The following is a 23328-nucleotide window of genomic DNA, read 5'->3' on the forward strand; positions in this document are numbered from 1 at the left end:
AAAGTGATTACTAATGTGTTAAACATCTTAAATAGCATAAAATTGAGTTTTCTTGTGGACAGAAAACCTTAATAACAATACATAATAGAAACTTCACACTTAGATCACAACAAGTACCTCTTTTAGAACAGAAAATCTGATTAGATTTTCAGGTGCTTTGCTGTTGCTCAAAACAATCCAAATGCCTCTTGTTTCTGATATTTTTCATTAATATTTCTGAAAAATTGAATCAAATTCATGTGGTTTTCTGTCCATGTTCAAAGACACACAGGTAACTACTATTTCTGTAGAGATTTAAATAGATAAAACAGTATTTGTTTGATGTGTAATACTAAATTCAGTCATTCATGTGAAGATTGATTCTACTTTTTATTCCAATCCATGTTTATCAGCATCACATACTGATCTATGCGCTCAAAATGTGGCTTTGAAAAGTTTGTATCTTCTTCCTTCATGCATGACTGCTTCACCAATGTGACACTAAATAGCATAACACTGAAGAATGTGTCCAGCTTTGTTTAGTTGGTCCTCACAGAAGGAGAAACAGAAACCTTTCAGAGTCCTATTGGCTGAGTGTGTTAAATAATCAAGTGATTTCCAGTGAAGTATTAATTTAATAATAGCGTCTCTTCAGGGACATTTCTTTGACGTTAATGGAGGTAGTAAAGGAGGCTGCGCTGCGTGTCGTTTGTCATCCAGTCAAGTGGATAAACAAGTTAGATTTATCTAAAGAAAAAAACTGCTGCTGGAGGTATTTATTATTTTGCAGCCTGCTGCTGTCACAGATGGTTGGTAGATAACAAGATGAAGACTCTCAAACCACACTAGCAGCTGTGTGAGACTCAAATGGAACCAAAAAGAAAGTACAATATATTTAAGAAGAAATACAAAAATTCATTTGATTTTGAAGGTCAAGTAAGTGTAAAAGCTGGGTGGTGTCACATTAACAGTCTATAAAAATAATATCTGCAGCAGTAATTGTGCACCCAAATGAAAACCTCAAGTGTCTGAACCAAATATCAAGCCAGCCCATTTTGAAGGTGTCAGGATAGTGATGTATTCCTGCATGACTGACCTGCTGGTGACACTAGAGGAAAGCAAAGGAGATTATTATTAGTCTTGTAGGGATCTTGAATATGCACCAAACTGAATGACAATCTATATAAGCGTAATTCTGCATCAATTCACTAAATGCCAGACTATCTTCAGTTTGACAGATTTTTGTAAAGTGGTGAATATTGATTGAGTCAACCATGCGTAATATCTGGGGTCAAAGGTATCATCATTTTTTGAGTTCAATTTTTCTTTAAAAGGTGGGGTGACATCGATATTTGCATTGTTATATACACACGTGGACAAAATTGTTGGTACCCCTCAGTTAAAGAAGGAAAAACCCACAATTCTCACTGAAATCACTTGAAACTCACAAAAGTAACAATAAATAAAAATTTATTGAAAATTAAATAATCAAAATCAGCCATCACTTTTGAATTGTTGATTAACATAATTATTTAAAAAAACAAACTAATGAAATAGGGCTGGACAAAAATGATGGTACCCATAACTTAATATTTTGTTGCACAACCTTTTGAGGCAATCACTGCAATTAAACGATTTCTGTATTTGTCAATGAGCGTTCTGCAGCTGTCAACAGGTATTTTGGCCCACTCCTCATGAGCAAACGGCTCCAGTTGTCTCAGGTTTGATGGGTGTCTTCTCCAAATGGCATGTTTCAGCTCCTTCCACATATGTTCAATGGGATTCAGATCTGGGCTCATAGAAGGCCACTTTAGAATAGTCCAACGCTTTTCTCTCAGCCATTCTTGGGTGTTTTTGGCTGCGTGTTTTGGATCGTTGTCCTGTTGGAAGACCCATGACCTGCGACTGAGACCAAGCTTTCTGACACTAGGCAGCACATTTCTCTCCAGAATGCCTTGATAGTCTTCAGATTTCATCGTACCTTGCACACTTTCAAGACACCCTGTGCCAGATGCAGCAAAGCAGCCCCAAAACATTACTGAGCCTCCTCCATGTTTCACCGTAGGGACAGTGTTCTTTTCTTCGTATGCTTGGTTTTTGAGTCTATGAACATAGAGTTGATGTGCCTTACCAAAAAGCTCCAGTTTGGTCTCATCTGTCCAAAGGACATTCTCCCAGAAGCTTTGTGGCTTGTCAACATGCATTTTTGCAAATTCCAGTCTGGCTTTTTTATGAGTTTTTTTCAGCAGTGGTGTCCTCCTTGGTCGTCTCCCATGAAGTCCACTTTGGCTCAAACAACGACGAATGGTGCGATCTGACACTGATGTACCTTGGCCTTGGAGTTCACCTTTAATTTCTTTGGAGGTTGCTCTGGGCTCTTTGGATACAATTCCAACGATCCGTCTCTTCAATTTGTCATCAATTTTCCTCTTGCGGCCACGTCCAGGGAGGTTGGCTACTGTCCCGTGGGTCTTGAACTTCTGAATAATATGAGCCACTGTTGTCACAGGAACTTCAAGCTGTTTAGAGATGGTCTTATAGCCTTTACCTTTAAGATGTTTGTCTATCATTTTTTTTCGGATGTCCTGGGACAATTCTCTCCTTCGCTTTCTGTTGTCCATGTTCAGTGTGGTACACAGCTTTTCACCAAACAGCAGGGTGACTACTTGTCTCCCTTTAAATAGGCAGACTGACTGATTATGAGTTTGGAAACACCTGTGATGTCAATTAAATGACACACCTGAGTTAATCATGTCACTCTGGTCAAATAGTTTTCAATCTTTTATAGAGGTACCATCATTTTTGTCCAGGCCTGTTTCATTAGTTTGTTTTTTTAAATAATTATGTTAATCAACAATTCAAAAGTGATGGCTGTTTTTGATTATTTGATTTTCAATAAATTTTTATTTATTGTTACTTTTGTGAGTTTCAAGTGATTTCAGTGAGAATTGTGGGTTTTTCCTTCTTTAACTGAGGGGTACCAACAATTTTGTCCACGTGTATATATATATATATATATATATATATATATATATATATATATATATATATATGTATACGTTATATGTTTATATATATATATATATATATATATATATATGTATATATATATGTATATACAGTGGGTACGGAAAGTATTCAGACTCCTTGAAATTTTTCACTCTCTGTGTCATTGCAGCCATTTGCCAAAATCAAAAAAGTTCATTTTATTTCTCATTAGTGTACACTCAGCACCCCATCTTGACAGAAAAAAACAGGAATGTAGAAATTTTTGCAAATTTATTAAAAAAAGAAAACCTGAAATATCACATGATGATAAGTATTCAGACCCTTTGCAGCGACATTCATATTTAACTCACATGCTGTCCATTTCTTCTGATCTTCCTCGAGATAGTTCTGCTTCTTTATTGAAGTCCAGCTGTGTTTAATTAAACTGATTGGACTTGATTAGGAAAGGCACACACCTGTCTATATAAGACCTTACAGCTCACAGTGCATGTCAGAGCAAATGAGAATCATGAGGTGGAAGGAACTGCCCAAGGAGCTCAGAGACAGAATTGTGGCAAGGCACAGATCTGACCAAGGTTACAAAAGAATTTCTGCAGCGCTCAAGGTTCCTAAGAGCACAGTGGCCTCCATAATCCTCAAATGGACGAAGTTTGGGACGACCACAACTCTTCCTAGACCTGGCCGTCCAGCCAAACTGAGCAATGGTGGGAGAAGAGCCTTGGTGAGAGAGGTAAAGAAGAACCCAAAGATCACTGTGGCTGAGCTCCAGAGATGCAGTCGGGAGATAGGAGAAAGTTCCACAAAGTCCACTATCACTGCAGCCCTCCACCAGTCGGGGATTTATGGCAGAGTGGCCCGACGGAAGCCTCTCCTCAGTGCAAGAAACATTTGCCAAAAAACACATGAAGGACTCCCAGACTATGAGAAATAAGATTCTCTGGTCTGATGAGACCAAGATTGAACTTTTTGGTGTTAATTCTAAGTGGTATGTGTGGAGAAAACCAGGCACTGCTCATCATCTGCCCAATACAATCCCTACAGTGAAACATGGTGGTGGGAGCATCATGTTGTGGGGGTGTTTTTCAGCTGCTGGGACAGGACGACTGGTTGCAATTGAAGGAAGGATGAATGCGGCCAAGTACAGAGATATCCTGGAGGAAAAACTCTTCCAGAGTGCTCAGGACCTCAGACTGGGCCGAAGGTTCACCTTTCAACAGGACAATGACCCTAAGCACACAGCTAAAATAACAAAGGAGTGGCTTCAGAACAACTCTGGTGACCGTTCTTGACTGGCCCAGCCAGAGCCCTGACCTAAACCCAATTGAGCATCTCTGGAGGGACCTCAGAATGGCTGTCCACCAACGTTCACCGTCCAACCTGGCAGAACTGGAGGATCTGCAAGGAAGAATGGCAGAGGATCCCCAAATCCAGGTGTGAAAAACTTGTTGCGTCATTCCCAAGAAGACTCATGGCTGTACTAGCTGAAAAGGGTGCTTCCACTCAGTACTGAGAACAGGGTCTGAATACTTATGACCATGTGATATTTTAGTTTTTCTTTTTTAATAAATTTGCAAAAAAATTCTACATTTCAGTTTTTTTCTGTCAAGATGGGGTGCTGAGTGTACATTAATGAGAAATAAAATGAACTTTTTTGATTTTGGCAAATGATTGCAATGACATAGAGAGTGAAAAATTTCAAGGGGTCTGAATACTTTCCGTACCCACTGTATATATATATATATATATATATATATATATATATATATGTGTGTCAGGGTAGAGACTGCGATTTGGTAGAATTGGAGTTTCTACCAGTAGAGATTGCGATTGGAGTCTCTACCAGTAGAAACTCCAATCCTACCAGTAGAGATGGAACTTTAAATCTGACCCCTGCCCTGACCCCTGACCCTAACCTTAAAAGCCTGACCTTAGCCCTGACAAATCTCTACCGGTAGGATTGGAGTTTCTACTGGTAGAGACTCCAATCGAGTAAATTGGTGAAAATCCGTCCACAACTTTTTGAGTTATGCTGTTAACAGACATACAGACAGACACACACACACACACACACACGGACACGCAGACGGACAGACAGACAAACGGCATGGCGGAGGTATGCGCTCTCCGAGTGCTTTTCTAGTTTATTCTTTGATCATCAAACTCTTCATCAGGCCACAGAGGAGAAGGAGGAGATGGAGGAACTTCAGGCCTACAACCGGCGTCTCCTCCACAACATCCTGCCCAAAGACGTGGCCGCTCACTTCCTGCAGCGTGAGCGGCGAAACGACGAGCTCTACTACCAGTCCTGTGAGTGTGTCGCTGTCATGTTCGCCTCCATCAGTAACTTCTCTGAGTTCTACGTGGAGCTGGAAGCCAACAACGAGGGGGTCGAGTGTCTTCGGCTGCTCAATGAAATCATTGCCGACTTTGATGAAGTAAGATGGGAACTATTCCAACTGAAGGATGGATGTGGGAGGATGTGAATCTGTGGCTTTTTCTGTGGGATCTACTGGTGTCAGTGGTGCTTTTAGAGGCTGTGGTTTCTCAGTTACTTAAGTAGACATTTCTATCTGATTTTACACACTTAAAGGTGAAATCTGCAATTCTGGAGAAAGACTGCAGATTTTGATAATAAGGATGTGACAGATTAACTGACTCTCTGAGTTCTGCTGCCTCCGTTTTACATCATCTCTCCTTCCCTTCTCATTTCTCCAGTCCTGTGCACAAGCACAAATGTGCACAAATGTGCACAGGACAACCATTGTGTGGATCGAAGCAAGTTTCCTATTTACAGAAACATTGCTGCGTACGAAAAACTTATTTTTTTGCAGCTCACAGAGAATGCACGGCTATGGGAGGAGATATAGGATCTAGGAGGATCTAATTGGACTGCATTGGAGTTGTAGTTTGTAATGCTGTGTAAGGGCAAATATCGCCAAAAAAAAAAAAAAAAGTTTATTTATGCTTCCAAGTTCACATGGAGCAATTTTGGAATTCATTTGGAGTCATGTTTGACACAGCCTGATGATGAAAAAGTCCAATAGTCACTCTGGTTTGGTCTCCACCACTAATAGGAAAAACATCTGATTCTTTTGCCATTAGATGCTCCTTTACTACATTCACCACATTGTGTCCTGCTTTCCTGCAGTTTCATCAACAAACTTTGAAAAAAAAGAAAAATCCTCCTTAAATGCTGTTTTCTGATCCAAAACTTTAAGACTATTAAATATTTTGTAAATTGCTTTTGCCATTAAAAAATAGAAAGGACAAAGAGCCATTTTAACTTGGAATTGGGTTCAGTGAGCCTGCACCCTGCTAAATATAGCCACTGATAAAATAAAACGATTAAACCTCTCTTCCTGCTATCACCAGATCATCAGCGAGGATCAGTTCCGCCAGCTGGAGAAGATCAAGACCATCGGCTCTACCTATATGGCAGCGTCCGGCCTCAACGACTCCACGTACGACAAGGCCGGGCGCTCGCACATCCGAGCACTGGCTGACTACGCCATGAGGCTGATGGACCAGATGAAATACATCAATGAACACTCCTTTAACAACTTCAAGATGAAAATAGGTGAGCAGCAGAACAGAAAAGAAAGGCACTGCTGGTTTGTTAATCCAACCAAGAGAACAGAGGTTGTGAGATTGTTACTGACTGAGACTGAAATGAAAGCGGCTGGTAGCGGTCGGAAAAGAGACTAATGCTCAGTTGTCTTATTGAAACTGAAGAGTCAATTACCAGACTGATGTACTGTACAGAGTGTCTGATTTAGAAGAGAAAACCTGATCTAAACAACCCTATACAAAGAATATCATTTTTTTAATCCAAGCGTTGTAACACAGTACGATTAATTGTTCTGCCACATCTTTATTTTTATATCACTGTTTGGCAGTAATTAAGTCCTTTGTGTCATTTTACATTCATGTCTTTCTTAGGTCTTAACATTGGTCCGGTAGTTGCTGGGGTAATTGGAGCCAGGAAGCCTCAGTACGACATCTGGGGGAACACTGTAAATGTGGCGAGTCGCATGGACAGCACAGGTGTACCGGAGAGGATCCAGGTAAAGTTGAGTGCTGTACTTTTACATATCCCAACAGCCAAATTTACACTGATCATTTTAAACAGAGCCCCATCAGCTTGATGACAGGACAGTCCAAACAACAAATCAATACTAAAAACTAGGGCTGTCAAAATTAATGTGTTAACATGGATTAATCCTGCATCATGAATAATCTGATTAAAAATTTTAATGCATCTGAATAGAATAAAATAGAATATGCTTTATCATCATTGTACAGTGTAGAACGAGATTGGAGAGCTTCTCCTTTTCAGTGCAAAGAAATCTTAAACATAGTGCAAACAGTCTATTTACAAATATACAGTGTGTCAGTTCCCTGCTGACGATCATGTGATCCTACTACAAATCCACTGTTGTCAACTTTTAATGTCATTACTGTGGTTTATGTTTGTGTTATAGTGTTATTAGTGTCTGTGTTTTATTGTGTTTTTGTGATTTAGTCAGCCTAGTTAGTTGGGTTAAGTGTTATGTTGTCAGGACCGTGAGTGTGAAGTGTTGATGACTTCCTGCTACATTTGTACCGTATTCTCTGTGTCAAAGTAAAAGCGTCTAGAATTGACATAATGCATACAAGTAAACACTAAACTATTCTCCAGTGCTAGCTAACGATGCAACTCACTGCAATAGTAAATATAGAAAAAATATCTGTACCATAAAATTCCATGACATAGCAAAACATCTGTTGAACCAAACACAACTTAAAAATCCGCGATACAGTAAGACTACGAGAAGTGAACAGTGATATCATGAGGGATCACTGTACCACATTAATGCAAAGCATGCGTTAGTCAGGGATTCTACTATAAACCTTTAAAGGTGTTTAATAAACACCTTAAGTGCATATATATTCTCTTCTTTCTTGAGTCTGTTTGCGCATGCAGAATGAAACGCGATTAATATAGATTAAAAATGAATAATATTTAATTGTGATTAATAAAAAATAATCCACAGCAACCATGTGATAAATCTGATTAAACATTTTAATTGTTTACTATGAATAAAATTTGCATTAGGTCAATATTAAATAGTTTAAAGCTCCCTTGTCAAAATACAATAAAGACAAATGGAACTGAGAGCGTTCCTAAGTTGTGTAAAACCATGTCACACATAGCTGATAGCTAAATTGGGAAAAAGTCTATTAAACTTACGAAAAATTATCAGTCAAATTGCCATTTTGGTTTTGTTCTATCTGATCCAGAACATTAAAACTTGCTTACTCAGAGCTGTACCCTTTGATTTAATTTAATGTCTCCACTGCATCTTTAGAAAAAAAAAAAGAATATACTTACTCCGCCAAGGAACATGGCCGAGTTATGTAATGATCGACATTAGTTTGTCTTTTTGTCTATCTGTTCACAACATTACTCAAAAACAGCAACTTTTTTTTTCTCCCAAAATTAAATTCAAGTTGAAGACTCGGTATTTTGACACAGCTGACATAGATTCAGCACAAATGGCATTTGGTGCTGATCGTGTTATCATACCTAAATTTCTTGGAGTATTACAAGTGTTACAAGATCGCTTGGAGTGGCTGATTACTGGCCAATCTTTTAACTTCAAGTCACCAAATCAGTGGTCACTTATAATTACTGGGTACTAAACAATTACAACATATTAGGTGTGATCAGAAACCTGAGTGTGCACTGTTAAGAGACAAAAATCGTACCTGATTTAAATTTGCTCACCCATCCCCTTCAAAGTATCTACTATACCTTGTGTAGCTATACACTGCTGTCATTGCTCCTGCCATGCTTGCAATACTCTCTGAAAGTACTGTTCTGTGTGTGTGTCAAAACGGCAAGCCTTCAACTTGAATTTCAGTTTGTGGAAAAGGAAATTGGTTCAAGAAGCCAAATCTGGCAAGTGGGTTGGATGGAGAGCAAGAATACAGTGCCTTGTGAAAGTATTCGGCCCCCTTGAACTTTTCAACCTTTCGCCACATTTCAGGCTTCAAACATAAAGATATAAAATTTTAATTTTTTGTCAAGAATCAACAACAAGTGGGACACAATCGTGAAGTGAAACGAAATTTATTGGATATTTTAAACTTTTTTAACAAATAAAAACCTGAAAAGTGGGGCGTGCAATATTATTCGGCCCCCTTGCATTAATACTTTGTAGCGCCACCTTTTGCTGCAATTACAGCTGCAAGTCACTTGGGGTATGTCTCTATCAGTTTTGCACATCGAGAGACTGAAATTCTTGCCCATTCTTCCTTGCAAAACAGCTCGAGCTCAGTGAGGTTGGATGGAGAGCGTTTGTGAACAGCAGTCTTCAGCTCTGCCCACAGATTCTGGATTGGATTCAGGTCTGGACTTTGACTTGGCCATTCTAACACCTGGATACATTTATTTGTGAACCATTCCATTGTAGATTTGGCTTTATGTTTTGGATCATTGTCCTGTTGGAAGATAAATCTCCGTCCCAGTCTCAGGTCTTTTGCAGACTCCAACAGGTTTTCTTCCAGAATGGTCCTGTATTTGGCTCCATTCATCTTCCCATCATTTTTAACCATCTTCCCTGTCCCTGCTGAAGAAAAGCAGGCCCAAACCATGAGGCTGCCACCACCATGTTTGACAGTGGGGATGGTGTGTTCAGGGTGATGAGCAGTGTTGCTTTTACGCCAAACATATCGTTTTGCATTGTGGCCAAAAAGTTCGATTTTGGTTTCATCTGACCAGAGCACCTTCTTCCACATGTTTGGTGTGTCTCCCAGGTGGCTTGTGGCAAACTTCAAACCAGACTTTTTATGGATATCTTTGAGAAATGGCTTTCTTCTTGCCACTCTTCCATAAAGGCCAAATTTGTGCAGTGTACGACTGATTGTTGTCCTAAGGACAGACTCTCCCACCTCAGCTGTAGATCTCTGCAGTTCATCCAGAGTGATCATGGGCCTCTTGGCTGCATCTCTGATCAGTCTTCTCCTTGTTCGAGGTGAAAGTTTAGAGGGACGGCCGGGTCTTGGTAGATTTGCAGTGGTCTGATACTCCTTCCATTTCAATATGATTGCTTGCACAGTGCTCCTTGAGATGTTTAAAGCTTGGGAAATCTTTTTGTATCCAAATCCGGCTTTAAACTTCTCCACAACAGTATCTGGGACCTGCCTGGTGTGTTCCTTGGTCTTCATGATGCTCTCTGCACTTTAAACAGAACCCTGAGACCAAGGGCGTCAGTTTGTTTTTAAAAGTGGGGGGGTGGAGACCACAGCACTTTGAGAAAATGTCGAAGAACGGCGGCAAAGTGCCACAAGCTGGGTTCGAACTCACAACCACCACACCAAAGGCGGAGGCTTAACGTTTTGAGCTATCGGTACATACAGGTAGAGGGGTCTGTGGGCCGCTATAGTACTAATTCTCCCGGGCCGAAATTTTGCCCCTGCACGCCTCTGGTCGGAGCTTCCACTTGGCACGGGCGCAAATTTAGCATCTGCACAGTTTTTTTTTAACCTCACGAAGGTGTGCTGCGTGTCTGTGCAACTCTCGGCCGAGTGCGGATGGTGCGTTCAGGAGCGTCGGAATTTTCTATACTGCTGAAAATAACTGGGTTTACAACGGCTTACATGTGAAGAATTTGAATGTGTTGGAGACAAAATGACCCCTGACAAAAAGTGGGAGGGACACGTCCCCACTGTCCCCCCCTAAACTGACGCCTATGCCTGAGACTATCACAGAGCAGGTGCATTTATACGGAGACTTGATTACACACAGGAGGATTCTATTTATCATCATCAGTCATTTAGGACAACATCGGATCATTCAGAGATCCTCACTGAACTTCTGCAGTGAGTTTGCTGCACTGAAAGTAAAGGGGCTGAATAATATTGCACACCCCACTTTTCAGTTTTTTATTTGTTAAAAAAGTATAAAATATCCAATAAATTTCATTCCACTTCACGATTGTGTCCCAATTGTTGTTGATTCTTGACAAAAAATTAAAATTTTATATCTTTATGTTTGAAGCCTGAAATGTGGCGAAAGGTTGAAAAGTTCAAGGGGGCCGAATACTTTCACAAGGCACTGTATGTGTTGTGCGACCAAAAAACTCACACTGTGAATTAATGTGTTGTCATGATGGAGCACCCACTTACTATCACACACATCTCTGATAATTTGAATAAAATGGTCTCTATCACACAGATCAGGACATGCAGTAGAACTCTGTACTGATGATTAGACCTTGGAGGATAAATTCAAGGTGCACAACTCTGTGAATGTTAAAGAAAACATGTTCTTGGTTCCTTCCTGACATGATTTGCTTTCTAAAACACTGTACACTCTTCCACTGTGCAGACTGCTTTTGGATCTCTGGATTGTAGCCATAAATCAAACTCATCACCGATGATAATGCTTGATATGAAAACTGAGTCATCCTGCACTTGCTAATGAAGATCTTTGCAGACTTTAACATGGTGCTTCTTCTGCAGATATTCTGCAACCATAAAAATGCATCTAACACAATGTTAATCACGTGACATGACATAGAATCCTGATTTACTAGAGTTGCTGCTAGCATCAGTTGCATGTGCATGACCGTACTGTACTACATTAATGCAAAACAGGATGAGTTCTGAAACTTTTTGATCATATCTTGCAGTCTTATAAAATTGAGAATACAAATCTGTCCACTAAGTATCCTATCTGCTGTCTGCCCTCAGGTGACCACCGATCTGTACCAGGTACTGAGCTCCTATAATTACACACTGGAATACAGAGGCGTGGTCACAGTCAAGGGCAAAGGGGAGATGATGACCTACTTCCTCACCAATGGACCCTCCAGCAGTTAACCCACATTGAGTGACAGACACATAACAGGTTAAGCGCCTTATGACAAAACAAGCAGGCTCACAGACTTCTGATAACTTTCGGCGGACGGAGACTTACTCTCTTCTCGCAGCACCGAACCCTTCTCAAGCCCACAATGGATGAGAGCCTTCATCCCAAAGCTCAGCTTGCGGAAGAGCTTACGGGTGGCAGAGGCCTTGCTAGCTTGAATCTGCCGTTGAGACCAAAGATGTCCAATCAGAGCGCAAAGACAAATTTCGGTCACGAAGGAATAACGTTCTATTAGAAATTTGATTCACTTCAATCTACCGAAGGGTTTTTGGACAAACCTTGCAGGAGGACATAAGCTACATCACCTCCTCTCTTTCTTTCTGCCTTTCACCTGGTGAAGTATATATAGTATGTACATGTAAAACGCAGAAGGTTTTATGTGTATGTATTTGATTTCATATACTGTTTGTAAAACACTTTGTCCATGTTGTTGTGATCCAGGTACAAATCTCGAAAATGTGGACACTAAGCCAGCACTGCAGCACTATCCGTCCTGCTATCGATATCTAATCACATCAAGTAATTAACAGATTGATGGAGTCGCAGCAAGTTATGTCTTCTTGCTGAAGAGTGCAAATGAGGAGATCCCTCTTCGACTGTACAGAGAGAAGATGCTACCCAGTGTTTACAGAAAGCTTCCGATCAGACGTGTGAAATCACAACCTGCTATGATAGTATCAACAGCATATAAACACACTAAGAGGATGTCAGCGAAGAGCTTTTTCTAATCTTCAAAATTTTTATATTTTGACTTCGGAACACCAACCCTATGAGATATTTTAAGATTCTATATTTTGTACCTTAATACATTAGAGAGCTATCTATTAACACCAGTGTGTATTCAGATGTACATACTGTATAACTCTCATGTTGGGATTTCAGTAGTGCTCACTGGTGTTGCCTGATCACAGCCACAGCTAATGTGCCATTTAGCTTTAGCAGATCGACACTCCTGAATGCCCTTTTTTTTTGTCTTGCTCTTTTCAGCGAAATTGAGCATGTTCGATCGACAGGAAGCCCGCCGTTTGTTGATTAGACGCCATTCATGATGATTTCCTATCGTTGATGTGTTTCAATCTCACGGTAAGAAGAAAGTGTCAAATTGAGCAAAGGTGTGCTTTGAATGACAGACTGGAGGATGGAAATGCATCAGTTTCTGGTGCCCAAAAAAGCCATTTTGCACTGCAGTGCTTTCAGCCGTCCACCTGTCCACCGACCCACTCTTGCTTGCTCAATCAGATGGTACGACCCAATGAATGTCCAATGATCTCCGATGAGGCCTTTAATATGGACTCTGTTCTGACAATGGTGAAGATTCTCTTCCTGTGGACAGATGAGCTCGTGTGGAAATGTGCCCTTTCATCTGCTGTTTTCTTTTCTCATCCAAGCAGTTTTCTCCAGTATTACATCATTTCTCAGCATGTCATCAGACAAACTGACCTGTTGTATAGACTTGAGCAATTTTAGCAATGTTATGACCAGATGCTGCATCTGGTTTAGTTTGTCTTGGCTATCTTAGTTTATCTCATGCCAGGTTTTCAAAAATAATTCAATCAAAGCTTCAAAGGATCTCATGAAAAGACCAAAATCTACATGCAAAATCTTCAATGCTTTCTGATATCCCTTATGCATTTTCATATGCTGCATTTCCTGTGAAAACAAACATTGCTCACACTGGATTTGTGCATATTAATTAGGACTGTAGCTATAAAATCCATATTGGTGTGTCAGGCTGGTAATTATTTACTGCACTGGGATGTTATTTGTGACTCAGAATGAACTGCAGTGCCATTGTAATAATTAGGCTTAGTTCTGTTTAAATGCTGCCTATAAATAAAGTGAATTTTTACACACTTGCCAGAAATTAATTAAATTTGAATTGAAATGATGCATATGCAATAATAAAAGACTAGGAGAGCACTCAGAGAGCGCAGACCTCCGCCAAAGCCATTAGTCCACTCTTCTGTGCGATTTCACAACCCAAACTGCTTCCACACCTAAATTTAACGGGTTGTTTCTTCCACTTTTCCATCAAATTTCATGAAAATTGGGATGTTAGTTTTTGCATAATGCTGCTGACTGACAATGAAAATGTTACCTCCTTGGCAGAGGCAATAATTAAAAGGTAATTAGAATGCAAAGAGGAGCAGCTTATGCTCTGATTTGCCAGCAGCAGTGTGTTGACAGGAGTCAGGCCAGTCAGACCCCGGCTGCTGCTCAGTCGGTTGGATTTCAGTGTATTTTTATATAATATATTGACTATTTTTAATGAACACAGTACATATTTAAACAAGAAGCAAACATTTTACCATGTACTGATAAATGGAATCACAAACAATTTAGAAGCATTTTAAAAAATATTTTGTGAAACTGCTTAAAGGCAGAATTTGCGAATAATTAATAAATAGAAGTTAGAAAATTAAAATATTTGATCTTTTTGAGGTTAGATTTGGATAATATTAATGCAAATATAATCCAAAAAGTTAGCTTTTAAAGACTCATCAATGTATTTTTATTCAAGTTTTTTTCAGTGACACACTCCATGCTTTCTGTGTCATTGTCAAAACTGTATAATGCTCACTAATGAATTTTAATGTATTTTTTCAGAACAAAGACATTTTGTAGTACAGAGGCGTAAGATATATTAGTACACTGCTCAAAAAAATTGAAGGAACACTTTTTAATCTAAGTACTGCATCAAGTCAGTCAAACATGTGGAATACTGATCTGGTCAAGTAAGTAACAGAGGAGGTTTTTAGTCAGTTTCAGCTGCTTTGGTGTTCATGAAATTAACAACGGGTGCACTAGAGGGGTAACAATGAGACAACCCCCAAAACAAGAATGAGTTTACAGGTGAAGGCCACTGACATTTTTTTCCTTCCTAATGTTTTCTGACTGTTTTTCACTAGTTTTGCATTTGGCTAGGGTCAGAGTCACTTCTGGTAGCATGGGGCGATACCTGGACCCTACAGAGGTTCCACATACAGTCCAACTCCTCCAGGATGGCACATCAGTGTGTGCCATTGCCAGAAGGTTTGCTGTGTCTCCCAGCACAGTCTCAAGAGCATAGAGGAGATTCCAGGAGACAGGCAGTTTGTCTAGGGGAGCTGGACAGGGCTGTAGAAGGTCCTTAACCCATCAGCAGGACAGGTATCTGCTCCTTTGTGCAGTAAGGAACAGGATGAACACTGCTATAGCCCTACAAAATGAGCTCTAGCAGACCACTGGTGTGAATGTCTCTGACCAAACACTCAGAAAGAGATTTAATGAGGGTAGTCTGAGGGCCCGACGTCCTATAGTGGGCCCTGTGCTCACTGATCGGCACCGTGGAGCTCGGTTGGCATTTGCCATAAAACACAGGAACTGGTAGGTCCACCACTAGCGCCCTGTGCTTTTCACAGATGAGAGCAGGTTGACCCTGAGCACATGTGACAGACATGAAAGGATCTGGAGAAGCCGTGGAGAACGTTATGCTGCCTGTAACATTGTTCACTGTGACCGGTTTGGTGGTGAGTCAGTGATGGTCTGGGGAGGCATATCCATGGAGGGACGCACAGACCTCTACAGGCTGGACAATGGCACCCTGACTGTCATTAGGCATCAGGATGAAATACTTGGACCCATTTTTAGACCCTACATTGGTGCAGTGGTTCTGGATTCCTTCTGGTGCACGACAATGCCCGGCCTTATGTGGTAGGTAGGAGAACTCATGCAGTTCCTGGAGGATAAAGGAACTGATACCATTAGCTGGCCCCCATGCTCACCTGACCTGAATCCAATAGAACACCTTTGGAACATTATGTTCTGTTCCATCCAACACCATCAGGTTGCTCCTCAGACTGTCCAGGAGCTCAGTGATGCCCTGGTCCAGTTCTGGGAGGAGATACCCCAGGACACCATCTGTTGTCTCATTCAGAGCTTGTCCCAACATTGTCAGACATGGATACAAGCACATGGAGGCCATACAAACTACTGAATACCATTTTGAGTTGCTGCCAAGGAATATCAGAAAGTTGAAAAAGCCTGCCACATCAGTTTTTCAGTTTGATTTTGGGGTGTCTTGAATTTAGCCCTCTTGGGGGTTGATAATTTTCATTTTACATCAAACAATGTGGCATCTTTTCATTCCTAACACATTATCCAGTCCATATCAATGTAAATATCCATTTCGTTTTTCCCAGGCGTGAACTAACCATGACGTCACCCATTGGTTTCAACGCCGAGAAAATGAAGCCCGGATTTTACTACTTCCTGGTCGCCATTTTGGATTTTTTTGGAGCTAGTGACGTAAAAAGCGTTATCAAACAGGTTGGACCGGAGAGCAACTCGGGGCAGGACCAGTCTATGGGCGGGCCAGACTGAGAGCTGAAGATAGCCACGCCCCCTGCCTCCACCAACTTTAACGATTTATTTAGAATTCAGTATTTTTTTATTTTAAGATCGGCCATCTGATCTCTCATTTTGACCATGAAAACTAACGGGAAAAAAATCCTGAGCTGTAGAAAGTCAGTCTATCAAATTTTATTTTTTCCGGTGATGAATTGGGGTCTATGGAGCAAAAGCTTGTTGGAGCCAACCCTAGCGGACGGCGTGATATTGCGAGTTTTTGACACTTCCGGGTGGGCGTCATTTTTGGAGCCAGATGCTACGTCCATCTTTATATACAGTCTATCAGTTTTCCCCCACATTGAAATATGATGTTTTTTAAAAGTGTTCCCTTAATTTTTTTGAGCAGTGTATATTACTCCACTGACAATACTTATTTAAAAGATCTTTACAGTTTGGTCTTTTCATGGGATTTTGTTGACAGTAAAAAAAAAAAAAAAAAGAAGAAGCTATCAATTACACTTATCTTTAAAATCCTGGTGGCTTTTCTTTTACTTTCCTTTATTAAAAAAGGACTAAAGAAGGATGGCATTTGTCCACAATGTTTGTTTTGAGCCTGTGGAATGAGGAAAACTCTGCACTGGTCTGCTCTGGTGGTTTTTTGTCTTGTTAATATACTGTACTGTTGCCACCATTATCTTTACACGCATTATTTAAAAATTCACCCCATTTGACCCATTGATTGCAGTGCCCTTCTGCGCCCATGTGAGCCCCTTTCTGTTGTACTGTTTGCTGTGCATGAATGTGCCACTGGAGAACGTGAGGTGTTGGAGAGAAGGCACAAATCAGAGATGATGGGATGAGTTTGTACTTTCTGGAAGATTAGGGGAAGATCACATGCTTTTTATTTCTGCAGCTGAGGATGCTCATAATGACATGATGAAGGTGAAGCAGTGTCTGACAAAAACAGCTTCAGAGACAAAACCATGGGTTGTTTTTTGTTGTCATGCTAAACACTATGCTCCTTTTTTTTTTTACAGTAAAATAAACTGCTGAGATGTTTCACAGGTATTACATGATTTCAGATTATTTTTTTTCTTGCATATTCTGCCTATATTGGATGGATTCAGACTGGTGCCTATTTATTGGTGAAAGCTGTTATCTCAGCATACTCATATAGCTATAGACAAGACATACAAGAAGTGTCCAAAACTTTGTGGCAATGCTATAGTTTAGGTCAGGGGTGTCAAATTCATTTTAGTTCAGGGGCCACATGCAGGCCAATTTGATGTCAAGTGGGCCGGACCATAAAAACATAGCACAGTAACCAATAAATAATGGATAACACCAAACTTTATCCTTTGTTTTAGTGCAAAAAAAAGTACATTCTGAAAATGCTCACACTTAATGAAAAATTGTTTTATAAAACATTATGAACAACCTGAAATTTCTTAAGAAAGGTAAGCCCAATTTTGACAATATTATGCCTCATTTTATTGAGATGTGTGTATCACAACTTACAGATCACATTGTATCTAGAACTCGACAATATATTTTGCTTCATGACCAAAACAATTTGTCAAGATCTAGAAATTACTTGAAATTTATTGTTTAACAAATTTACTGTTTGCAGTGAATGTCTTCTGTGTAATTTTTGTCTTTTGCAAAGTCATCCAGCCATTTTGAACCGCAGTCGGTGTGTTTGACACCCCTGGTTTAGGCAGTGCTACTGGGTCTGATCTAGTAGATCTTTCTAATGAGGCTCAACATCATCTAAAAAAGCCCTAACATCACTTTTCTTGTTTCAATATAAAGACTCTTCTGTGTACACAGCACAGCCAAGTCCATAAACAAATGTGTTAAGATAAGGTGTCCACATACTTTTGGCCATTTACAGTTTTGTTTACTAGAAGCAGGTTGCTCCAAATGAGAAACGTTGTTGTGCAATACTGTTTAAAACCTCTGAGTATGAGCCAGCTTTGTGCTGCACGAGTGTCTTGTGTTTAAACTGACATTCATATTACATGTTCATGTAGCTCACCAACAGAGGGCAGGAGCACTACATTCCTCACTTGATGCTAGGCAGGACCTTTGTCTTCTTTTCATCATGATTACAGTTTATATATGATGGAAGATATTGAAATTAAATGCTAAAGTGCCAACAAGCACCCGGCCTGCCACTTAGTCCATTACGGCATTAATGTCTACTTCTTCTTCTTCTTCTTTTCCTTTCGGCTTTTCCCTTCAGGGGTCGCCACAGCGAATCAATTGCCTCCATCTAACCCTGTCTTCTGCATCCTCTTCTCTCACACCAACAACCTTCATGTCCTCTTTAACCACATCCATAAACCTCCTCTTTGGTCTCCCTCTAGGCCTCCTGCCTGTCAGTGGGAAACTCAGCATCCTTCTACCAATATATTCACTCTCTCTCCTCTGGACATGTCCGAACCATCTCAGTCTGGCCTCTCTGACTTTATCTCCAAAGCCTCTAACATGTGCTGTCCCTCTGATGTACTCATTCCTGATCCTATCCATCCTGGTCACTCCCAAATAGAACCTCAGCATCTTCAGTTCTGCTACCTCTAGCTCTGCCTCCTGTCTTTTCCTCAGGGACACTGTCTCCAGACCAAACAACATGGCTGGTCTCACCACAGTTTCGTAAACCTTTCCTTTCATTTTAGCTGAAACTCCTCTATCACACCTCACACCTGACACTTTTCTCCAGCCGTTCCAGCCTGCCTGTACACGTTTCTTCACCTCTTTTCCACACTCTCCATTGCTGTGGACTGTTGATCCTAAGTACTTAAAATCCTCCACCTTCTTGATCTCTTCTCCCTGTAACCTCACTCTTCCACTTGGGTCCCTCTCATTCACACACAGATACTCCGTCTTGCTGCAGCTAACCTTCATTCCTCTCCTTTCCAGGGCAAACCTCCACGCCTCTAGCTTCTGCTCCACCTGTTCCCTGCTCTCACTACAGATCACAATGTCATCTGCAAACATCATAGTCCATGGAGACTCCTGCCTAACCTCGTCTGTCATCTTGTCCATCACCATAGCAAACAAGAAGCTGATCCCTGATGTAGTCCCACCTCCACCTTGAACTCCTCTGTCACACCTACCGCACACCTCACCACTGTCTTACAGTCCTCATACATGTCCTGCACCACTCTAACATACTTCTCTGCCACTCCAGACTTCCTCATACAAAACCACAGTTCCTCTCTGGGCACCCTGTCATAAGCTTTCTCCAGCTCTACAAAGACACAATGCATCTCCTTCTGACCTTCTCTGTACTTCTCTATCAACATCCTCAAAGCAAATATTGCATCTGTTGTACTCTTTCTTGGCATGAAACCATACTGCTGCTCACAGATGTTCACCTCTGCCCTTAGTCTAGCTTCATCTACTCTTTCCCATAACTTCATCGTGTGGCTCATCAGCTTTATTCCTCTGTAGTTGCCACAACTCTGCACATCTCCCTTGTTCTTAAAGATGGGCACCAGCACACTTCTTCATTCCTCGGGCATCTTCTCACTATCTAAGATCCTGTTGAACAACCCAGTCAGAAACTCTACTGCTACCTCTCCGAGACACTTCCATACCTCCACAGGTCAGGACCAAGTGCCTTTCCACTCTTCATCCTCTTCAATGCCCTTCTCACTTCATCCTTACTAATCTTTGCTACTTCCTGGTCCACAACAGTCACCTCTTCTACTCTTCGTTCTCTCTCATTTTCCTCATTCATCAACTCTTCAAAGTACTCTTTCCATCTTCCCATCACACTATTGGCACCTGTCAACACACTTCCATCCTTATCCTTTATCACCCTAACCTGCTGCACGTCCTTCCCATCTCTCTCTCTGGCTTGCCAACCTTTACAGATCAGTCTCTCCCTCTTTACTATCCAACCTAGCATACAAGTCATCGTAAGCCCCTTGTTTGGCCTTTGCCACCTCTACTTTCACCTTACGCTGCATCTCCCTGTACTCCTGTCTACACGCTTCAGTCTTCACAGTGTCCCACTTCTTCTTAGCTAACCTCTTTCTCTGGATCCACTCCTGCACCTCCTCATTCCACCACCAAGTCTCCTTATCTCCTTTCCTTCCAGATGACACACCAAGTACTCTCTGACCTGTCTCCCTGATCACATTTGCTGTAGCTGTCCAGTCATCTGGAAGCACCTCCTGACCATCCAAAGCCTGTCTCAACTCTTTCCTGAAAGTCATACAACACTCTTCCTTTTTCAGCTTCCACCATTTGGTCCTCTGCTCTGCCTTTGCCCTCTTCATCTTCTTCACCACCAGGGTCATCCTACACACCACCATCCTATGCTGTCTGGCTACACTCTCACCTACCACTACTTTGCAGTCACTGATCTCCTTCAGATTACACCGTCTACACAGGATGTAGTTTACCTGTGTGCTCCTCCCTCCACTCTTATAGGTCACCCAATGTTCCTGCCTCTTCTGGAAGAAAGTATTCACTACAGTCATTTCCATCCTTTTTGCAAAGTCAACCACCATCTGTCCTTCTGCATTCCTCTCCTGGATACCAAACCTGCCCATGACCTCATCATCATCTCTGTTTCCTGCACCAACATGTCCATTGAAGTCTGCACCAATGACAACTCTCTCACTTCTAGGGATGCTCTGCATCACTTCATCAAGGTCCAACCAGAATTTCTCCTTCTCCTCCAGCTCACATCCTACCTGTGGAACATACCCACTAACAACATTGAACATCACACCTTTGATTTCTGTTTGATTTCTGTTGCTCCAAAGAGAATATAATAATCTTTCAAAGCGGTGTTAAACTCATCAGTCTCACTATGTTTCGAAACTAAAACCCCAGTGCTCATTTACAGTAAGATACACTGTTCTCGATGCTTCAAGATCCAAGATTAAGTGGATATAATCTTTAAATTATAAGAACTTGTACCTGTTCTCCTGTCTATTACATGATACTTGCATTTATCAAATCATTATACCACAATTCAAGTTTTTTTGTTTTTTACAATAACATACATCAGATATCATCCATCTTTTGCCTATCCACAGCTGGCTGCAGGAGCAGCACACTAAGCAGATATTGCAGACATCCCTTTATTTAGCAACTTTTTCCAGTTCATCGTGGGAGGCCCAAAGTCAAAGTAAATGAATTAAGAGCAGCAGCCGACGAAAACAGTGTTTATTCCTTTGGTTTGTCGTGTCCTTCCATGCAGCGCCGGACGAATGAAATTTTAAAAAAATCTTTCCAGCAAGTTTAGGGTTTATCATTGCAGTTCCTCCCAGGTGGATGTGCTTATTAAATGTCCAAAAGAAGGCACCAAGGGATCGTAATCAGATACCCAAATCACGTTTATTGCCTCCATTTGATGTGAAAGAGCAGCATCGCTACTCTCAACTCCCACTGGATGTCTAGGTCCTGTCTGTACATATCACAAATGGAATCAGAGACAAGATGCCCCCAAGGATCCCTAGGGTTCATTGGGGGACATAGTTGTAGGCTTTCTCCCGGTCCACAAAACACACATAGACTGGATGATCTGATTACCATGACTGCTTTAGAAACACCAAAGGGGTAAGGAGCTGGTAAATTGTTCCACAGCCAGGATAGAATCCACATTTCTCCTTGCCTCCTTTCTTGGCACCCTGGGATAAACTTTTCCAGTGAGGCTGAGCAGAGTGATACCCCAATAACTGGAGCAAACCCTCTGGAAAATGGAAACCATCACCCGTCTGTAACTTAACAGGTACTGTCCCAAACGTTCACAAAACAGTAAAGATATGTCAGCCAAAACAGCCCACCAATGTCAAGAACCTTCAGCATCTCAGGGTGAATCTCATCCACTTTTGGTACATTACCACGAGGATTTATCTTGACTTCCTCTGAAACCTCTGCTTCACCGATACGTGATCAAACTCAAGAAACATATCAATTGACAGTTCTGTTCCTCTACCTAACAGTGTCCAAGACACTCTTGCTCTTTAAACAAGTACATTTTTGAGCTACTTTATGCTTGTCTGGGATGTTTGAGGCCAACTGAAGCCAAGCAAAGATTTCCAAAAACAAACCTACTCTGGTTTAGATTTGGCAGGTTGTTCCTCCTAATCACCCTGCTCCAAGATTCTCCATTATTGCCCACATAAGCACTAAAATGTTCCTAGTAGAACTATACAGTCAGAAGACAGAATCTGTTCCCGACTGCCTCCCCAAAACTCCAAGAAGGCTGGGTATTCTGAACTGCTGCTCATTACCATAAGAACACACAACTCGCACAATCTCCCCCTCTCTTATCTCAGTTGAATTGTGGGGTCCCTAAACTCCAACATGGCAGCACTAAGCAGGGGGTTTGTAAGTACCACTACACCTGACCAGCGACTCATACATGGTTATGTGTTGAGGTGAGCGCAACTATATCTACTGTAATTGGTACTGCTCCACCTCTTGCTCCTTCCCATTCTTTCCTTGTCAGAGAGGTGACAGTCCTTGGACTAGTCTGGGATACCATCGGTCAGCATGCCAATGTGACTACGTACATTTGACCTGACCCCACATGACAGCAGCTTCACGTTGCTATTTGGGGACCATGCTCGGTCAATAGTTTGGCTGCACCTCATTATCATAAGTGACAATACATTATATAACTTATGTTTGGTTAAAGTTCTTTAAACCAATCACAGTCGCATTTTACAAAGCTAAGCCCAGGATGCAGCAAGTGTCCCATCAAAATAGTGACAGAGGGCATTGTTTTGGTGGAACATTTGGACACAGAGAGGCAAGGACTGTCATTAAACTGTCAAATTTAATACTATGTAATCCAAATCCTCAGTAGTTGTATGGGGATTTTGAAAACTAACACATGCAAAGCAAAAGGGATGGAGAGAGCCAGTGGGAGTCCTATTCCCGGAATCTGCATTCGGTATGTTAAAAAATGCACCATGGGTCAAGGTTCAGCCACCCGAAGCTCCTTTCTTGCTCCCGTAGAAACCTCATTTCCCTTCCTCCAGGCGAAGTTCTGCAGCTCCTTTTTCATTGATTCATTGGAATCTGTGAATCACTTAGTCAGACACAATCAAATACCAGATTAAGCCCAG

At 41.2% G+C, this 23328-nt stretch overlaps 1 protein-coding gene across 6 annotated transcripts in view; it reads left to right on the forward strand.

Annotated features, from left to right (window-relative positions):
- The window catches only part of adcy5 (adenylate cyclase 5), a 211104-nt gene extending 193805 nt beyond the window's left edge, over window positions 1-17299 (forward strand). For 4 of the 6 annotated variants that reach the window (XM_051958889.1, XM_051958888.1, XM_051958887.1 and 1 more), the window contains 4 exons: window positions 5160-5423; window positions 6361-6565; window positions 6928-7052; window positions 11725-17299. In XM_051958889.1, coding sequence (XP_051814849.1) covers window positions 5160-5423; window positions 6361-6565; window positions 6928-7052; window positions 11725-11853 — 723 coding nt within the window. In that variant the 3' untranslated portion in view covers window positions 11854-17299. Of the gene's footprint in view, window positions 1-5159; window positions 6566-6927; window positions 7058-11724 lie in introns of those variants that run through there. The other 2 variants (XM_051958890.1, XM_051958891.1) reach the window with 2 other exon arrangements.
- Window positions 17300-23328: the final 6029 nt, after the last annotated feature.

Source organism: Acanthochromis polyacanthus, chromosome 14, assembly GCF_021347895.1.
Source record: "Acanthochromis polyacanthus isolate Apoly-LR-REF ecotype Palm Island chromosome 14, KAUST_Apoly_ChrSc, whole genome shotgun sequence".
NCBI classification, from domain to species: domain Eukaryota; kingdom Metazoa; phylum Chordata; class Actinopteri; family Pomacentridae; genus Acanthochromis; species Acanthochromis polyacanthus.